The sequence below is a fragment of the Aulonocara stuartgranti genome, assembly GCF_965226115.1.
Source record: "Aulonocara stuartgranti genome assembly, chromosome: 5".
Taxonomy (NCBI): domain Eukaryota; kingdom Metazoa; phylum Chordata; class Actinopteri; order Cichliformes; family Cichlidae; genus Aulonocara; species Aulonocara stuartgranti.
In genome coordinates this window covers 12,386,507-12,404,808 of record NC_138943.1, presented here as the reverse complement: position 1 = coordinate 12,404,808, position 18,302 = coordinate 12,386,507, and the positions used below count along the sequence as shown (strand labels likewise).

At 37.7% G+C, this 18,302-nt stretch overlaps 1 protein-coding gene across 8 annotated transcripts in view; it reads right to left on the bottom strand.

Moving 5' to 3' along the window:
* Nucleotides 1-2,168: 2,168 nt before the first annotated feature.
* Nucleotides 2,169-18,302, bottom strand: part of ptprt (protein tyrosine phosphatase receptor type T) — a 310,486-nt gene continuing 294,352 nt past the window's right edge. For all 8 annotated transcript variants that reach the window (XM_082534416.1, XM_082534409.1, XM_082534410.1 and 5 more), the window contains 8 exons: nt 17,306-17,441; nt 14,752-14,901; nt 14,430-14,603; nt 14,206-14,337; nt 13,691-13,816; nt 11,469-11,632; nt 5,185-5,320; nt 2,169-3,730 (listed from right to left, as the gene is read on the bottom strand). In XM_082534416.1, the coding sequence (XP_082390542.1) occupies nt 3,677-3,730; nt 5,185-5,320; nt 11,469-11,632; nt 13,691-13,816; nt 14,206-14,337; nt 14,430-14,603; nt 14,752-14,901; nt 17,306-17,441 (1,072 nt within the window). In that variant the 3' untranslated portion in view covers nt 2,169-3,676. The remainder of the gene's footprint in view (nt 3,731-5,184; nt 5,321-11,468; nt 11,633-13,690; nt 13,817-14,205; nt 14,338-14,429; nt 14,604-14,751; nt 14,902-17,305; nt 17,442-18,302) is intronic.

Sequence of the window (18,302 nt, the reverse complement as noted above, 5' to 3'; positions counted from 1 at the left end):
AATGCCAAGGTACAGGCCCTGTCCTTGGTGCCTATGCTAATCTCAAGCTCATGCATATTTATGAGCTCCTTGGGAATCAACTAGCTAAATAAAGAATGAGGCTGTTGGCTTGGAGCTCCGTTCATCACTGAATCTGATTGATTAGAAAGAGGGGGGGGGGGAACAGCCAGTAAAGACCTGTGGTTTTTCTTACTTTTCCATCAGCCTCAGTTCTGGGGTCACAGTGAGAGCTTGTGGCATGTATGAGATGAAACAGTGGAGACCTCAAGGTCAGATCCTTTATAGATGTTATAGGGTGACTTTTACATTTACTCATATATTTTATTTCCTGTTTTTTGCTCTTTCTTTCTGTTTTGTCAATCACTCATAGGCATAGGCAGGTTTTTGTTTTTATGCCAAACAGAGATTTAAACAAATTTCTAACCTCAAAGTCTGCTTTTGATTATGCACAAGGTTTTATGCATCTAGTCCCTGTTTGTGGATATTGGCTGTGTTTTATAATTTATCAGAAATAAGCATCACAATATGGACTTTAAAGGTGGAAATTTAAAAATTGGTAGGTTTAATATCCTTAATTCTTTTGACAGTTAAAAACGGTTAGTTCCTACTTGCCAAATTGACTGATCACCTAGGAAGAGAGAGAAAATGATCTAGTGAAGTGAAGTCCCTCAAACATTAAGAATGTCTCTGACAGCTTTAGCGTAATTATTTCATACATCAAAATTAGAGGCTGTGAAGACAGAGACGACATCACATTCAACATTTTGGTCCCTTTATTTCATGTTAACCACATTTCAAACAACTAAACAACCAATGGTAATGGCATCACCAGATCTAAACAGCACTTTGCTAGACAAATAATCATCAGAATAATAATTATACAAAAGAAATGTACAAATTCAAGACAAAAATAATCTAAAAGAACGTTAAAAAATATATAATACATATGAAGGGCCATGATTCAAGTCAATAAAATAAAGCATCAGTGAACAAAAGGATCAAGATATCCAGCATTCACATTGTCTTCAATACAGCACTCTCACTATTTTGATAGGTCCATTAACGAGCCTGACTGGACTCCAGCGAAAAATAAGAATAAAAATAAATCAACGCAAGCACAGATTGAATAGTTTGCTACAACATTTAACTACAAGTATGTCAGCTCTTGCCATAAGCACTGAAATGTTTCCTAACAAAAGAAAAGTTCATCAGAAGCTGAACTTTATATGAAATCATTCTAAAAAATCTAATGCATCTAAAAATGTTCGTACTTTCTCGCATGGGAAAAAAGTAAATCAGGTAATTGGTGACAATTATGTATTTTTAATGCATTGGGATTTAAGATAATTCACTTCAGTAGTCTGATTTTTTGAGTGTTTGAAAATTAAGCCATCAGTCTGGTCCTTTTTATTAGAATGACAGTGTTTTAGAGAGAGGTAAAACAGATCTGAAAATAGTATCACCTTTAGATTCAACACATTTCAGAGGCTGTTCATATAAATACAGGTGGTGTATCTATAACATGAGATTCTGGTTTAGTCTTTTGGGATAAGGGGAAAATGGGATAGCATAGAAGAGTCTGACCAGATGAGTAGGAGATAATGAGAAGCAGAAGGTCAATGCCATGCCATAAACTATTAGCCATGTTAACTGCCTTTCAACCTGGGGTCAAACACTAACTGAAATCATTTCCTGTTAGTGATTTTCTCAAATGTATTTTTAATATCTGTATATTTCAGCGGGCTTGACGTAAAGCATTCGTTAATTATAAAAGAAATGTAAATGTGGCCTGTCTCTTTGTTTTGTGATGTTCTTTTTAAATCATAGGTTATAGGGGAAACATGGGCCCAATCCCTTAGCTTGGATATTTATTATAGGTAGAATTATACATAGAATTACTGAACTCTTTACCAGTCTGCTCTAAGTATCAAGGATTCTTAAATCCTTTCTTAATCTCAGCAGGTTTAACTCATTTCTTATCATTTGAATGATTATTTTTTAGACCCAAATAGTGGCCCAATATCAATGACTACTCACAACACTGTAGACCAGGTTAAAATCAAGTCATCAACACTAAAGTAGATTAATTCGTCTGTAAGCTACACTCAGTTATTGAACAATTTCACATTTAAGCAAATTGCTATAAAATGACCAAACACTGATTTCAGTTTTGAATTTACCCCAGGCTGTTCAATGTCAGGAATTCCAAGTCTAAATGTTCCAAAATGGACAAACATGCAAAAGTGCAAGTTATAGTTTATGTAGTTTTTAGAGGGGGGACATTTTTGACTTCTTTATGGGGAATTTGGGGACTCATTTTCAATAAATTATAGTAGTGCTGTTATCATATTAGAGACAAAGTATTATCTGGTTGTTTCATATTCTGTACCAAAAGTGTCACAATAAATAAATAATAAAAAAGTCAAATTTTATAAAAGTTATTCTGAATGCGGCGGCATTAGCTAAATGTGCAATATGCGAACAATATGTCGGCTTTTTTGACATTTCTGTGGAGACGGTCTGTGGTATGGTAACACAGTGACATTAACTTTTTAGAGTTATAGTGTTTTGAAATCACATTAATTTGTAACGTACCAGTTGCTGATGTTTGCCTGTTTGTTTGTTTGTTTGATTGTGGTTGTCTTATCCTATTTACAGCAAGGGTGGATGCACACAATAAGATTTTAATTTTGTCTTTTTTAAGCCTTCCAAAAGCATTTATGAAACCACCACTGTCCCAGTGAAAAAAAGCTAGAACAGAGACATGACTTGGCCTTAAATCTAAGGCAGGTTTCTTTTTTTCCTTTTTTTCTACTGTTATTTTTTTTCACAGTGTCCCTGACTCCACTTATTGTAGGTTATATATATTTTTTTGTTCTTGTGTTTTTCTGACATTTGAACTCCGTGAAAATAAAACTATAAAAAAGATACAACCATGCTAACATATTTTCTTTTCAGGCCAATTACAGAATTACGAGTATAATTCAAACGAACTTTTAACTTGGCAAAAGGGAATCAGCATGTAATTTGAAGGGAAAAAAAAGAGTTAACTAAGCTGAGTGAGTCATGGTAAAAAAAAAACGTACATTTCCGTTCCCTTTGAGAGTTACCAAAAAAAATCTTCCAGTGGGCATCCAGCCTTCAGAGGGAGACAACATTCAAGGCGTAGAATATATCTAAAAAGGAAATACTGTACAATAGTCACATCACAGCCCAGCAGAGAGGACAGAGAAATAGAGGAGTAAAAGTGGTGCGTCTTTTAAACATTTGTTTTTTGTTTACCATATTTTTTTTTCTTTGTACAAGCATATAAAGTCCCCAGTCTTGCTGAAGCAAACAGACATTAAAATCACCAGTGTGCATGTTTGTTGCCTTTTCCCTCTTCTGTACAGGTTTGTTGTGTGTGTTGTTGCAGGCACGCATATAGATAAAGACTTCCTCAAATATGCAAGCATGCCCTCTCTTCACACACAGCCACGTGCATATGCACTCAAATACAAGCACACACACGTGCGTGCACACACACACACACACACACACACACAGGCACGCTCAGTCAGTCGGATTCAGGTCAACACAAAGCAGTATTGCCCTCTGTGTTTCCCAGTGTTGCGTTGAGAATGGCAGGCATCGACAAATGGCCGATTGGGAATAGAGATGTTTAGCCCACACCCAATCAGAAGGAGTTGAGCGCTTCCAGAGCCACTTCATAGCAGAATTTATACTGTTCCTGTGTAGAAATAAAACAACGAGCAAAGCTAAGTCAGAAAATTCTTGAAATTTGGCTTTGTTTCCCTCAAACTCTCAATATAAATGTATAGCTGCACTCCCAGCTTGGCTTTAAACTTCAAACATGTATAATAAAACCAAACTCTACGCTCATAACTATTTACTAAATATTGACTTATTTATAAATAAATAAAAAGTACTGGAGCACTGTAATCAAAACCAAAAAATGAAATTTCGTGACATATAATTCACAACATAATATGCAACCGACGATGACGAGTATAGAACACAGTAACACAATTTCCATATATTTACCAATGAAAATGAGTCATAATTCATGAACTGAGAATCATAACATTATCAGCATAGCAGATAATATTGGCCTCAGCCAGACAGCAAAGGATTGGATTGGCTGGCCTGCAGTATGTGGGTGAACTAATCCAATGCCACATCTTTATGAACAATTCTGTCATCATTCTCTAGCTGTGATGACGTGCGATGTCCAGATGGTTTCATGGTTTGGGATGTTTGGCAAAGAATTAAGAACAATGAAACACTTTTAATCTTTGACTGACAAGAAACAAAGAGTCAAATAAATCCATACTTATTTGAATTCTTTACATTATTTGTTGTTAATTTCACTGAATGGTAAAACACTTTGTGCAAAGCTGTTCTGCTTACTACCAAGATTAAGTAGCTGCTGATAACAAACTAAAAACATTTGAACATTTCCGGTACTATTTACATAAATGCTATTCTTAAACAGTAATCCAAGGGAATCGATGGGGTAATTGGGCAATAAAAAAGAAAGAAATCATAAAAACATTGCAAATTTCATAGCTGTAAATAAGACTTCTGTACAACTTTTTTCTTCCTGCTCAAGTTGTCCGACTGGTTCATTCTTCTCATACATTAAATATGTTTTGGGTAATCACATGATTGGAGGAGCTAGATCATATGGGTGCCATAGGCAACTCTCTGACATATCTCTGAATATTATGCCACTCCAGAACACCATGACACCATGAGGTATCACCTCAAAGACATCTCAGTTTTACCTTTTTCTCCTTTAGGAATTTAAAGCCAGTTTTTAAAAAGTTTAGGGTCACCAGCACTTTTTACCCACATCTTTGCTTTATGGTGACAAAAAAAACAAATAAAACCCCAAAAAACATAGCCAATCACAATTAAATCTTCACTTATACCACTAAAGGACTAAAGCTTTGGCAAATACTGAACATTGCCTGTTATAATCCATTTACCTTGCATCTGTGAGCAGGTGTGCTTTAGTTCATGGGTGTGAGTAACAAATTGAGAAATTCTTTACAAAGGAGATGAGAAAAGCACTGAAACAGCTGTGACCTGTCTGTATGTGAATACAAATTTTTGGTAGTGTGGGAATACTTGCATGTTTGCTACCACAGAGACAAAAACGTATGTATTGTGATTTCTTACCATAGTCTCCACCATGTTGGTCTTGTTGTTCCTCAGGGTTTTAACAGTGTGGAAAACATCTACAATATTCTGCTGCTGGATCATCTCATTGATGCTGCAGATGGCACAGAAAGTTCCAGAACGTCCACCACCAGTTCTGTAAAGGAGGAGGAACAAAGGAGTAGAACCAAGAAATGAAGAGAGAAAGGGAGACAGAGGCTCTTCAGTATTAAACATCATCACCATTTTGGAAACATAGCTGGAGGTCAAGAAAATCATAGTGAGGTCAAAAAGAAAGCAGGATGGAATGAGATGAAGGAAAGATACAGGTGTAGAGAGAATATTAGAAAAGTTTTGTGGGGTATTCTCCTAACTGCTTATCCAGGACAGTCATTGGATAATGTCCTGAAATTGTATGGACCCTAAACACTAGTTGGAAATTTAATAAAGCTTATAAAACAGGCTATAGAGGTTAAATTAGTTTGCGTGTTGTGACGTATTTAACGAATGGTTTCTGTTTAGTAACCTGTAACATTTTAAGGGGATATAAGGAAAAATTATTAGGTTTGGTGATATATGTTGTTATATTCCTTCTTGTAGCCTGTATAGATGACAGAATGTGGAAAAAAGCAGATTTACAAAGCTAAACAATGTTTAATTAGCTCTCAGAAAAACAAGTCACTGTAGAGAGTAAATAGGATCCTGAAAGCCAAGTTGGAGATATTAGATGTTTCTTTAGCATTAAAAGTGACAAGTATGACAATGTGAGTTGAGAAAAAAGGCTTTAAGGGACAGAGAGTGACAGCAAGTGACAGAGCGAGAATTCAGTACAAAGAAACCTGCCACTGTATGCAGAAAGAGGCCACTAATGGATTTTAGAAATTTGAATAAATGTGTTTGACTTAAATCAAAATAATAATAAAAGCCTTTATGAACATTTTATATAGATGACAAAGGGCCATCTGTATAAAGTGATCCAGCAACACAAACATATTTATGTATACATATATATATATATATATATATATATATATATATATATATTGTGTGTTTACTGGCTATATGCCCCAATCAGCAGTCAGTGCTCTGCCAGTGAAAAGTCAGACCACCCACCATGAAAACAGCTCCAGACTTTCCCATCTCACTTGGTTCCAGCTGAATTCCTTCAGTATTGAGACTGAATAAAACATTTAGGTACTGCGAGGTGGAGTGACAGCCATCAGAAAAATCATCCACTGCCTACCTATTCTGCATTAGGAATGCCAAGGCGGCTACAGCTTGCAGTCTACTCGGAATACCTTTGTTAGTGATAGTGACTGAATTTTTTATAGAAAGTCTATAATCTAAGCTTTTTAGAAGCACTTCAGAAGGTTAAAAATAAATATGGAAAGTTTTTGTTGCTGTCTCAGAACCACTTATACAATAATATCAGACTGCAAGCTTGCAATTCTTCCTTTTCATACATACACCCATTAGTTTGAATTTCATTAGTTATTAGTCAACTAAAAAGCAAAAGTATTGCTCATGCACTTCTTGATTTCATGTTAGATTAAAATTTCAGACAGTTGCTTCAGTGTCAGAAACTCATTTCTAGGGTAATGGTGAAAAAATGAAAGCAAATACATTTTACATTAGTCCTGTCAAATACATCTTAGGGCTAAAATACATGAACATTATGAAGTACTGAACAACAACCAGAAAATGAAACTTTTCAGACTTGTCAGGACTCAAGTAGCAGTAACAGTCAAGGAAAGTGAGTAACCTTTACATCTTCATAGAAACATACCAGATTTGAAAAGTGGTTCATCTCTGACGTCAAACAAAATTAAAAAGCCACTTCAACTGCAGTCACCTTATATTGTGTTAGCTAGACTACAGGAGCCTTGTGTGAATATGGCTGATTTAAAAAGAATATTTGCTGTAATTTGTTTCTAGACTAATGCTAGTGTTCAGATCAGTAAATGGATAAAACACTATTTTGGCTCATCACTCTTGGTTAATATAACACTGCACTAAATTTGATATGATAGATGAGAAGAGGGGTGTCATAATAATAATAATAATAATAATAATAATAATAATAGTATTGACTATAACTGTGATGGTCCAACTCCCTAAGGTGATAAGCCATCATCAGTGATGGCTAACTACAACTCTAACCCTAGGCAATTAGAAAATTTTACTTTTGTTTTAATTAAATTGCCCAAAGTCTGGGCAATCAGGGGGCAAGGAAAATACTCATTTTGACTAACAAACACCAACAAGCATTAATTTTTCCCATAGATGTTTTAATTTTTAATTTTTCCAAACTACAAGTTTAAAATTGTAGCGTCACTCTTTGGCAACAGGCAAACTACATCTTCATAAAGTTTAAAACAAACTGAATTGATGAACATATTAGGAAGAAAGTGACCTACAGTGGGGCAAAAAAGTATTTAGTCAGCCACCGATTGTGCAAGTTCCCCCACCTAAAATGATGACAGAGGTCAGTAATTTGCACCAGAGGTACACTTCAACTGTGAGAGACAGAATGTGAAAAAAAAATCCATGAATTCACATGGTAGGATTTGTAAGGAATTTATTCGTAAATTAGGGTGGAAAATAAGTATTTGGTCACCTCAAACAAGGAAAATCTCTGGCTCTCACAGACCTGTAACGTCTTCTGTAAGAAGCTTCACTGTCCCCCACTCGTTACCTGTATGAATGGCACCTGTTTGAACTCAACATCTGTATAAAAGACACCTGTCCACAGCCGCAAACAGTCAGACTCCAAACTCCGCCATGGCCAAGACCAAAGAGCTTTCGAAGGACACCAGGAAAAGTATTGTAGACCTGCACCAGACTGGGAAGAGTGAATCTACAATAGGCAAGCAGCTTGGTGTGAAAAAATCAACTGTGGGAGCAATCATCAGAAAATGGAAGACATACAAGACCACTGATAATCTCCCTCGATCTGGGGCTCCACGCAAGATCTCATCCCGTGGGGTCAAAATGATCATGAGAACGGTGAGCAAAGATCCCAGAACCACACGGGGGGACCTGGTGAATGACCTGCAGAGAGCTGGGACCAAAGTAACAAAGGTCACCATCAGTAACACACTACAACGGCAGGGAATCAAATCCCGCAGTGCCAGACGTGTTCCGCTGCTGAAGCCAGTGCATGTCCAGGCCCGTCTGAAGTTTGCCAGAGAGCACATGGATGATACAGCAGAGGATTGGGAGAATGTCATGTGGTCAGATGAAACCAAAGTAGAACTTTTTGGTATAAACTCAACTCGTCGTGTTTGGAGGAAGAAGAATACTGAGTTGCATCCCAAGAACACCATACCTACTGTGAAGCATGGGGGTGGAAACATCATGCTATGGGGCTGTTTTTCTGCCAAGGGGACAGGACGACTGATCCGTGTTAAGGACAGAATGAATGGGGCCATGTATCGTGAGATTTTGAGCCAAAACCTCCTTCCATCAGTGAGAACTTTGAAGATGAAACGAGGCTGGGTCTTCCAACATGACAATGATCCAAAACACACCGCCCGGGCAACAAAGGAGTGGCTCCGTAAGAAGCATTTGAAAGTCCTGGAGTGGCCTAGCCAGTCTCCAGACCTCAACCCCATAGAAAATCTGTGGCGGGAGTTGAAAGTCCGTGTTGCTCGGCGACAGCCCCAAAACATCACTGCTCTCGAGAAGATCTGCATGGAGGAATGGGCCAAAATACCAGCTACTGTGTGTGCAAACCTGGTAAAGACCTATAGTAAACGTTTGACCTCTGTTATTGCCAACAAAGGTTATGTTACAAAGTATTGAGTTGTATTTTTGTTATTGACCAAATACTTATTTTCCACCCTGATTTACGAATAAATTCTTTACAAATCCTACCATGTGGATTCATGGATTTTTTTTTCACATTCTGTCTCTCACAGTTGAAGTGTACCTCTGGTGCAAATTACTGACCTCTGTCATCATTTTAGGTGGGGGAACTTGCACAATCGGTGGCTGACTAAATACTTTTTTGCCCCACTGTAGCTGTGCATCCAGTTTCTCTGAAGAGATGGGTTACTATAGTGGGTGGGTTAGCACTTCTTTTAAAGGTATTTATAAATGGTTGATATTTGCTTGTTCGCCTTTGTGTATGGTATGTGATTTGAGCTTTGAAAAAATCATTTTAATATATTGGAGTCCAAATTGTTTAGATGCCATCCCCTGTTTATTGGTTACTTTTAGCGTTTACTTCATCCACAGTTTCAGGTGAAATATTTAAAGCGGCCAAAACCAAAATCCAAAACATTACAACTAAATCTACTGCAAAAAGGATCTGACAGTCTGTATGAGATAAATTCCTATGTGATTTAAATGAATTGTGGCATACTTGAAATCACATTAGTCTAGATATGAACTGCTGCATGCTGAATATGAGTAATTTGTTAGAAAGAGGCACCTTATCTTTATTACTTCGCTTTATCTAAAATATATATCTATATAACTCGAGATAAATACAGCAAACGCAGATTGCTGAATTAAGTGTGCTACTCCTCACTATTTTCTAAAAGCTCCTCCCAGTGTGACTTGTTGAAAGTAAGACATGTGCTCAGTATTAAAGACGCATCAAATTCCAACCTTCAGGACAAGTGAGGAGCAGAAAAATAATCAATTTTCACCATCTACTGATGGAACCATCATGTTTCTACTTATCGCTAGTATTACTGAGTCTGTGAAATCAATAGCTGGGGTTGATTAGCCAGTGTAGCTGTCTTCAGCCAGAAGCAGAGACAGCTTACATCTCTGTCGCTCACATTTACTGGATTTGAGCATAACTAAAGAATTTAGTCCCCAAATGGTCTTCCTATCTTAATTTATCTGCTAGTGTTTTAATTTCACAGAAATTAAACGTGTTGCAGATTTAAATAGAATGTGTTTTAAAATACCAGTTTGAGCATTTAATTTATAGTGATTGACAGAGTTTACTCAAATTAATATCATATCTATATCTATAGGTGACAGGGTTATTTGAAATGAAGGTCAAAGCATGTGATTACTAACATATATGACACCAGTTATTAAACTTTTATTCTCCATATAAGGGCTAATAGCTGAATTGCACATTGTTCTCTAGCAGTGTAGACTGTTACAAGCTTCAGCCTTAAACCATTTAGGCTTTCAGGCAGAAAAAGGATGACAGTCATAGCCATGTACTGAGAGCTTTACAAAATATTTGACAGTGACAGATTATTTTACAACGGACATTTATTTTTAAATGTTCAAAAATAACTTACAATCTGTAAATTTAGTTCAGAACTAGGATATGAAAATTATTCTTTTTTACGTCTGCCTCTTTTTATGTTACGTGAAGAAAGAAAAGGCTAATAAGCAAAAAACTGTTAAAAAAACAAAAACAAAAAACCCCACATCAATACCTCATTGGTCCAATGAGCTGTTACACAGAGAGCTGATTGGATGAGCACCACAGATAGGCAGTGTCTGTGTACACACGTTACTGTTAGCAGTTCTCTCTTCTATAGATTTTACAGCTTCTGTTTCCTTCCCTCATTATCAGCTTCATTTGCTCTGCTCAAATAGGGTGAATTCGTATCGAGCTGAGCTATGTTTTTATACTTCTATACCAACACACATTCATCTATGTAGTATAATAAACATTGTGTAGTGTTGTTTAAAATATATTTGGTACAAACAGAAGTAGTAGTAGCACCGTACCAAACACTGAATAAACCTGGACATCTGAATGTAGCATGCACAAGCAGACGTGTGGGTGATCCATAATGCATCAGCACAGCCAAACATAACAATAGAGATGAATGATGACCTCTTTAAAACTTGACACATTCCAGGCTTTTTAAGCCATGAGCCTCATTTATATTTAACGGAGATAATTCATAACAAGTCTCACAGCATTTATGAACCGACATTTCAGACGTTTTGACATCAATAGTGAATATATATGGCTTTCAAGCACAAGGTTAATGCTGAGTCTGAGGCATGTGTATATTTGACAGATAAGTGGAACAACATAAAGCATGAAATGGTACTCAACATGTACAAAAACTACAAAAAGTGTGTTTTTGTGTGTGAATATCTGTCTTAAAAGTGTGTATGTGTTCTTTTATAGAAGTGCACAGCTTACTTTATAATCATCTTCCCTCTCTGTCTGTCACAAACATACACTCTAAGGGAAGATTTGTCTTGCCATTTATGTTGATCTGTTATCTCACTGAGCAGTGACTGTTCCAGTCTACTATTTCATCACGTTTTCTATTATTTGTGTCTGCATGTGTCTGTGTGACTATACTTACAGGCAGTGTACCACAGTCCTCCCGTCTCCTCCGTCATATTGTTCCTGCCACTTAGCCAATCTCCTGACCAACTGCAGGATGGAGCGCTTGGAGAGAGGTGTGTCCCTGTAGGCTGGCCAGCCAATAAACTGGAAGTGCTGCACCAGGCGGTAACCATCTTGTGGCTAAGAAGAGAAACGTGAAGATTAGGGTTTTGATCACTGCTGACATAGCTGTTATCACAACAATCAACATCATGCTGTAATTCCATGGAACCATTTCAATTTCATGCACAGCGATATTGCTAAAGCTACCGTTTTTCAGAATTAAGACCAAAGTTGGCCAATGAAACCCATTGGCTCACTTTAGAAAATATATCTGCATCTAACAGGTCTGTTTGTGCTTAAATGATATGGAAAGTTGGATGAAAAGCTGGTCAACTATAACAAATACAGAGTTGGTTTTTCAGTTGTGGTCTTATTTGGTAATATTATCCATCCATTCATTTTCTTAGCCACTTTTTTGGTTACAGACTATGAGGAGGCTAGAGCCTATCCCACTGGGCAAAGGGCAAAAAGCAGCATACCCTGCACAGGTTGCTAGTCATAATACCAATACAGAGAGATGGACACAAAACGAGTCGTTGGATCCAAACCCAGGACCTTATTCCAGTGAGACACTGCCATTCATGCCACCCAAGTAAGTATTTTGTTAAACTGATACATAAAACACATTTTGTATGTAATCAGGCTTTTGTGCTCCAATTAGTTCCTGGTTTTGAACAAATGTCTTTTCAAAAGAAATAGGCTTGGATTCAACAAAGACCTTAGCTTGTTATGTTTAATTCAATTTCATGGCAGACATGGCACATTTTCAGTCGTCTAGCCCAAGGCAAGTGGCATGCACCAAGTAAAATACCAAAATCCACCATCACTGTCAGACTGATTTACTGATGTTTGTCACAAATGCATATGCACATTGACATTTACACACAAACCAAACAAATTCAGCAGTATCATTTTTTATACCACTTTTCCTTCCTTGTCTTTTCAGTACACCTGCCATGTACTTTCTCCCCTTCCATCTCTCCTTTACTCTACATCCATCTTTCTCTAAATTACCCAGTCTCTTATACCAATTAACACTAATCTAAAATATTTTCTGTACCCTGCATTTATGTGTCTTCATTCTACTTGTCTGTTCCCCCTATTTCTTTGTATTGTCATGTATTTCTTGCGAACATTTTCTCCCTTCCACTTTTTCACTGTTCTCTGCTCATTTGATGGCTAAGTGATTGGCGATAGAGACTCGGCTAGGCTGGAGCTGCACTCGCAGTGTGGGATGTGCTGTTATGGCAATGATATGAGCCATTTCACACTAGACCGCTGATGTGTTTGAGAGAAAGAGAGAGAGAATATAGATAGCAGGGTAGCGGGGAGTTCTCCAAGTGCTATACATAGGAACATGCAGATGATAAGGCACCACTAGAGTTGAGCGGTCATGGATGAGTTAGAAAATGAGATGAAAAGAGGGTAACAAGAAGAGGCAGGAAGATAGGAAGGAAAAGAAAAGGAGAAATAGAAGTGAAAGGGGAACAGAGGTGCATAGAGGTTGGAGAAGACAAGAAAAGGAAGAGGAGGATAAAAAGGTAGAGTTAAAAAGAAAACAACTGTCATTATTCTACCACATTCAACATCACTATCATTTTTTCTATGTAGTCACCAAACCAGGACTCAGGTAGCCTTGCTGCATATCCTTTTGCCAACTGCCTACTGCGTAGTAAAGGTCGCATGCAATGAAAAAATGTCTTTGCTGTATTGTTATGGTGTGTTCCACGGTATACTGTTTCACTATCTATTGCTTTTACTTGAACTTTAAACACATTTTGTATTCCTAGTAAGTGTCAGGAAAGTAGTGCTTCATTTGTCAAATAATAGAGTCCCTTGAAATCCACAACACATATTTTATTAAGAAGAGGCCTTAAAACACAAAGGCGCTCCATGACTTTGAATTAAGCAATGCGCCACAAAATCTAGCCATGAACTCGTAATTTGAAAACTGTCAAGGAGGAGAAGAGAAGACAAAAAAAGAGAAATTATCAAAGTGTGTTCCAGGACACCGACTAAAGACAAACTGATGCTGTTTAGATGTTCTACATGCAAAACATCTAATCTCATAAAAATTTTTATAACTTAACTATAAAATAAAAGAAGTACTGTATTAAATATGTAAACGTTTAGTACCCTAGCCATGTTGCAGATCCTGAAGATTCGGTTGATGATATCCTCGTCGATGTCTGCAGATATGAACTCCACTTGAATAGGGCCGTAGCAACATGAATTTTTTTCTGGCCAGTACTGCATACATAACTTTAGAAAACAAACACAAAGGTTGGAAGAAAAAGACAAAATGCAGAAAATAAGAATGGGTTGGAGAAAATGAAGTCCACCAGTTAGAACAAGTACATTCACATGACATTTCTTTCCAGTAAGTGGGACAGGTTTTACTTCTTGGCCAGATCCATGAGCTAAGAATCCTTGCTGTAGCCCATGTTACAAATCAGTTACAAATGGCAATAAATAGAAATAAATGGGAGAGACAAGTGATAGAGTAAATAAAAAAATCAACTCTGATACATTCATCAGGCTATCTGATAGTACAGTCAGTTTCAGGTGCTGATGTCTAGTGTATTTTTGTTAGTTAGACAAAAATAAGTACAGAACATGTTTGTAGATTTTTTTTGTGTGTGTACCTGTACCTGTGCTGCATCCATTTCATTGAGCATTACAATGGAGGAGCAGTTGTAGTCAAACACCAACCTCCAGAAGTCACCCATGGTGTTGGGCAAAGGATGCTGAGTAACTATGAAGGCCGCTGGCTGTTTGTGGCTCTAGAATGGTGAAACGAATAACAATCAAAAAGCACAATACAAAGTATGATAAGCTTACACATACATAATCAGACATTTAAACAAAAACTTACATCCATTAATGCAGCATTAATGTAATTGGAGCTCTCTCCATCCACAGAAATCAGAAAAGGAAGGCATCGGTCTGCTGGTAGAACATCCATACTGCGGTTCTTGTCGTGGTTTCTGGGTAGCAAACCCACACTGCAGTCCTCTGGACGAACTCTAGGGGTCACTATGTTTAGAGTCTGAAGGGCAGAAAAGCAATGATTTGAACCTTCAATCTAACTTGAACCCACACATTCACATTATCAGCTAGGGTGTTGTTCAAATGCACGTGTGGCGAGTGTTCCCAAAAATGACAAAAGACAAACGGGTGTGAATGTGCGTGCTCACCTGGAACTCATCTTTGATCTGGCTGGAGTTGGTCTGTGGGTCCAACCTGCTGATGTTGTAGTAAATGGCTCTGAACTCACACACTGGTATGGCTGTGTTTCCACACAGACATGCTTCCAAGATGGCATCGTGAACAAACACATACTGCTCCTGCACCAAAGCAAAATGAGTTCTGGAGTCAAAATTTCTTTCACTGAAATACAAAACTGGCTTATGCAAGCAAACAGCACTGAACCTGCCTGTAGCCCTTGGACTGGACCACAGTGCCTCACAGTAGCTGTAAGCAATGACAGCTCTGGAATAGATGATGCAGTCGGGCAAAGCTGCATTAAGTCTTTTCAAGCTGACAACAAACTCAAACATTCCAATGTGAACACAACTTTTGTTTGCTTTGTGTATGAATATTATTTGCATGCTTGTGCTTTTGTGGGAGCCTGAAAGTGATTTAAAAGGGCACAGTGCTTTGCTAGTGGTGCCTCTGTGGTCTGGCTCAAGTATGTTCTTTGTCTTCCAAATCACTAGCTTGCGCTAAATGCATCAGCTACCATGAGCTACAGCAGCCACCGTGCATGCTAATTTACCTCTATCTCTCTTTCTGTCCCCCTATCGGTGCATTTTTATCTGGGGTTGGCTCCGTTTTTATTTCTCTGTTGCTCGTTTCCTCTCACACTTGTGTTTGTCTGCTGCCTCTCGCTTTTTCAATTTGCTTCTCGCTTTATCTCTCGGTCTCTCTCTGTTGAATGTTAATTGTTGCCCTTGGAGCAGAGAAGAGGCTTTAAAAGCATCACTGAAATGACCTCTCCTGGCCATTACCTATGCCAGTGACATGCACAGACACATTTGCGCGCAAAAACACATGTATACACACATGCACGTCACATACTCACTGAAACATTTACGCACACTCTTCTTTCCCCTGTGCCTTTTAAAAGATTAATTGCTTTGTGTTGTGTGGAGCAGGATTATAATAGCATCAAGCAGCTTCAACACTGACACAAATTGCTCCCACACATATTCAAAAGACAGGGCAGGATGCATTTAACTTGGTATCAAGAGGCATAAAAACACACGTGAATGTGCACAGACAGACACACATACACAAAACTAGCTTTTATACCACTGCTGTCATTTGAAAACACTCAACGTGATGCCCTAGGTAACTTTTCTGAACCTGGCACTTCTAAAACCCATTCAAAAGTCAATTTCATACTCTGAGCTTGAGCTGTCAGTCTGAAAATGAGGCTGTTTTTCTTTATTCCTGGAAAAGTTGACTTTTTGGATATGCAAGGTTTTCATCAGTAACACAAATGGAATGCAGAGGCGGAACGGATTAGGTCGGCTTAAGGTAGCTTTAGAAAAGAAATGAACGCTGCTGTTCCAAAATGGAATACCCAACATTTGAAAATGCAGACTCTTTAAAACGTTTGATAGTACTAAATTAGAACAAATTACGACACCATGTAAAGGATAGTAACCCAAGTACCCAGCTAGCAAAGACAGAACGTTTTAGGAAACATCATCCGTATTTTGGGAATACTGAACAGTGCTGATTTATGCTTGGCCACTTCAAATCTTAACTTGTTGTATAGTTGTGACTACCCTAGTACCAGACAATATACCAAATCTCTCCCGTGTCATCTGTTATAGAAATAATAAATTAATACAATCCATTTGACTGGGGTGTCACATCTCATCTCTGATATTCCTTACCAGCTATTGCATACACATATTGACACAAAACTCTCCTAAAATTGTCTATGTCTGAATTTGTGTTTGTTTGGGTGCATACCATATCTGTGTGAGTTTTTGTACTAGTTTTCATCTGATATTCAGGGAATGTTTAATGTTTAATATTCAATATATAATAATCTAACTGCATTAAATCATAGATGACTGCTAGAAGTCCTGGGATACTCCATACTGTCTTACTTTTTGCGATGCTACATCTCAAACTTACAACTGCAGTCAAAATGACGTATGGTACTGAAAGGGAATAAACGTTAATGTTGTTTTTTCTTCAGTGCAATGTATCTAGATGCTTTGTTAATGTATCCAGTATGTGCTCATCAAAATTTGATGGAAAGCCTCTGTAGAACTCAAGTCAGTAATAATTACAATAGGTGCTGGTGATTTATTTTAACATGAACCAAAAATCTCCACACTTTATTTGAAAAATTAAAAATCCATAATGCATAACTTTTCATGATTGTCTAAGCCAGCAGCCTGCCGTACCTGAACACCCACTTGTTTTGACCAACTAGACTCAACATCATCTGTGTTTAGATATTATTTTGCCTATGCCCCAAAAGGTTGATTCTGTTCATGTGGACGTAGCATCTTCAATGTTTCGTCACTCATCCAAGTGACTTCTTCAGTCTCAGCTGACTGCAGGTTTCCCCAATCTTATAAACAGTACATTTGCACAATAACTGAAACCAGCGCACTGAATGAACAATGGGCTGTGAGGTCAGTTGCTTGATCATTAATATGCAAATTGTCATGGTCATTGATATTTTGCCTATGATTTATATCTATTTTCCATAATTACACTTACCTCTGTCTGAACCATGTTGACTCGTTGTGACCTTAGTTCTCGGATGCAGTTGAAAATGTCCACCACGCCTTCATTCTCCGCCATGTCTAACATGATGTCCACTGCAATGAAACAGCCTGTTCTCCCTGCACCGGCACTGGAGACAATCATAAACAAACATGATACTCTCAATCTAACAAAATTGTAATAATGAACAACTTAATTGTTTTATTCTTAACCTTTATTTATACAGATAGTCCCACTGAGACACAATGTCTCATTTACAACAGAGACCTGTTCATATCCTTCAGTAAGACCAATCACTTTTAACCCTTCAACACTGACATTTTGGGTAATGCAACTAACATACAGACTTATTTCTAATAATTTGTAGTGTTTTTCTTTTTCTTTTGTTTTTTTTAAACGATGCAGTCAGATCTCTGGGCAGCCATATTGCATAGGTATTTGTAGGAGCTTCCCTTTCACGGCACAAAAATTGGTGATGGGCTGTTACACACAGATTTATGCAGTGGAAAAGATGAATCCCGCACTCTGTCTGAGCTGTCTGGAGTCATCCAGAGAACGGCTTCCCAGTTTTACTGAGCACTCCCTGAGTGAGGTCAGAATCTGACTGAAGATTTTGCCCTTGTATCAGAGAATATCATTTTGTCTTCCTGCTTCTCTCCCTGGTCTGAATATCTCTTTTGTTTTGGCAGCGAAATGTATGCTAAAACGTAAGGTGTTAAAGTTATAAAGTGTTTCTGTGCTGTACGTTTGTGAAGTTATTGCAGCATTATGCTAATTTTCTTTTCTCTGTAAATGTGTCCCTAAGAACACTGACAAACTGGGGGGGGGGGGGGGGGGGGGTAAAAAAAGCATATTTATATGTAGTAGTACAGGATGATATTAGTATGAGAAAGATCCATTTTCTTCCACTAATCCAATAGTGGAATAGGCTGGAGCCTATGCCTATATTAATTGTATATAATTGCCAGTAATTGTAATAAATTGATGTTTT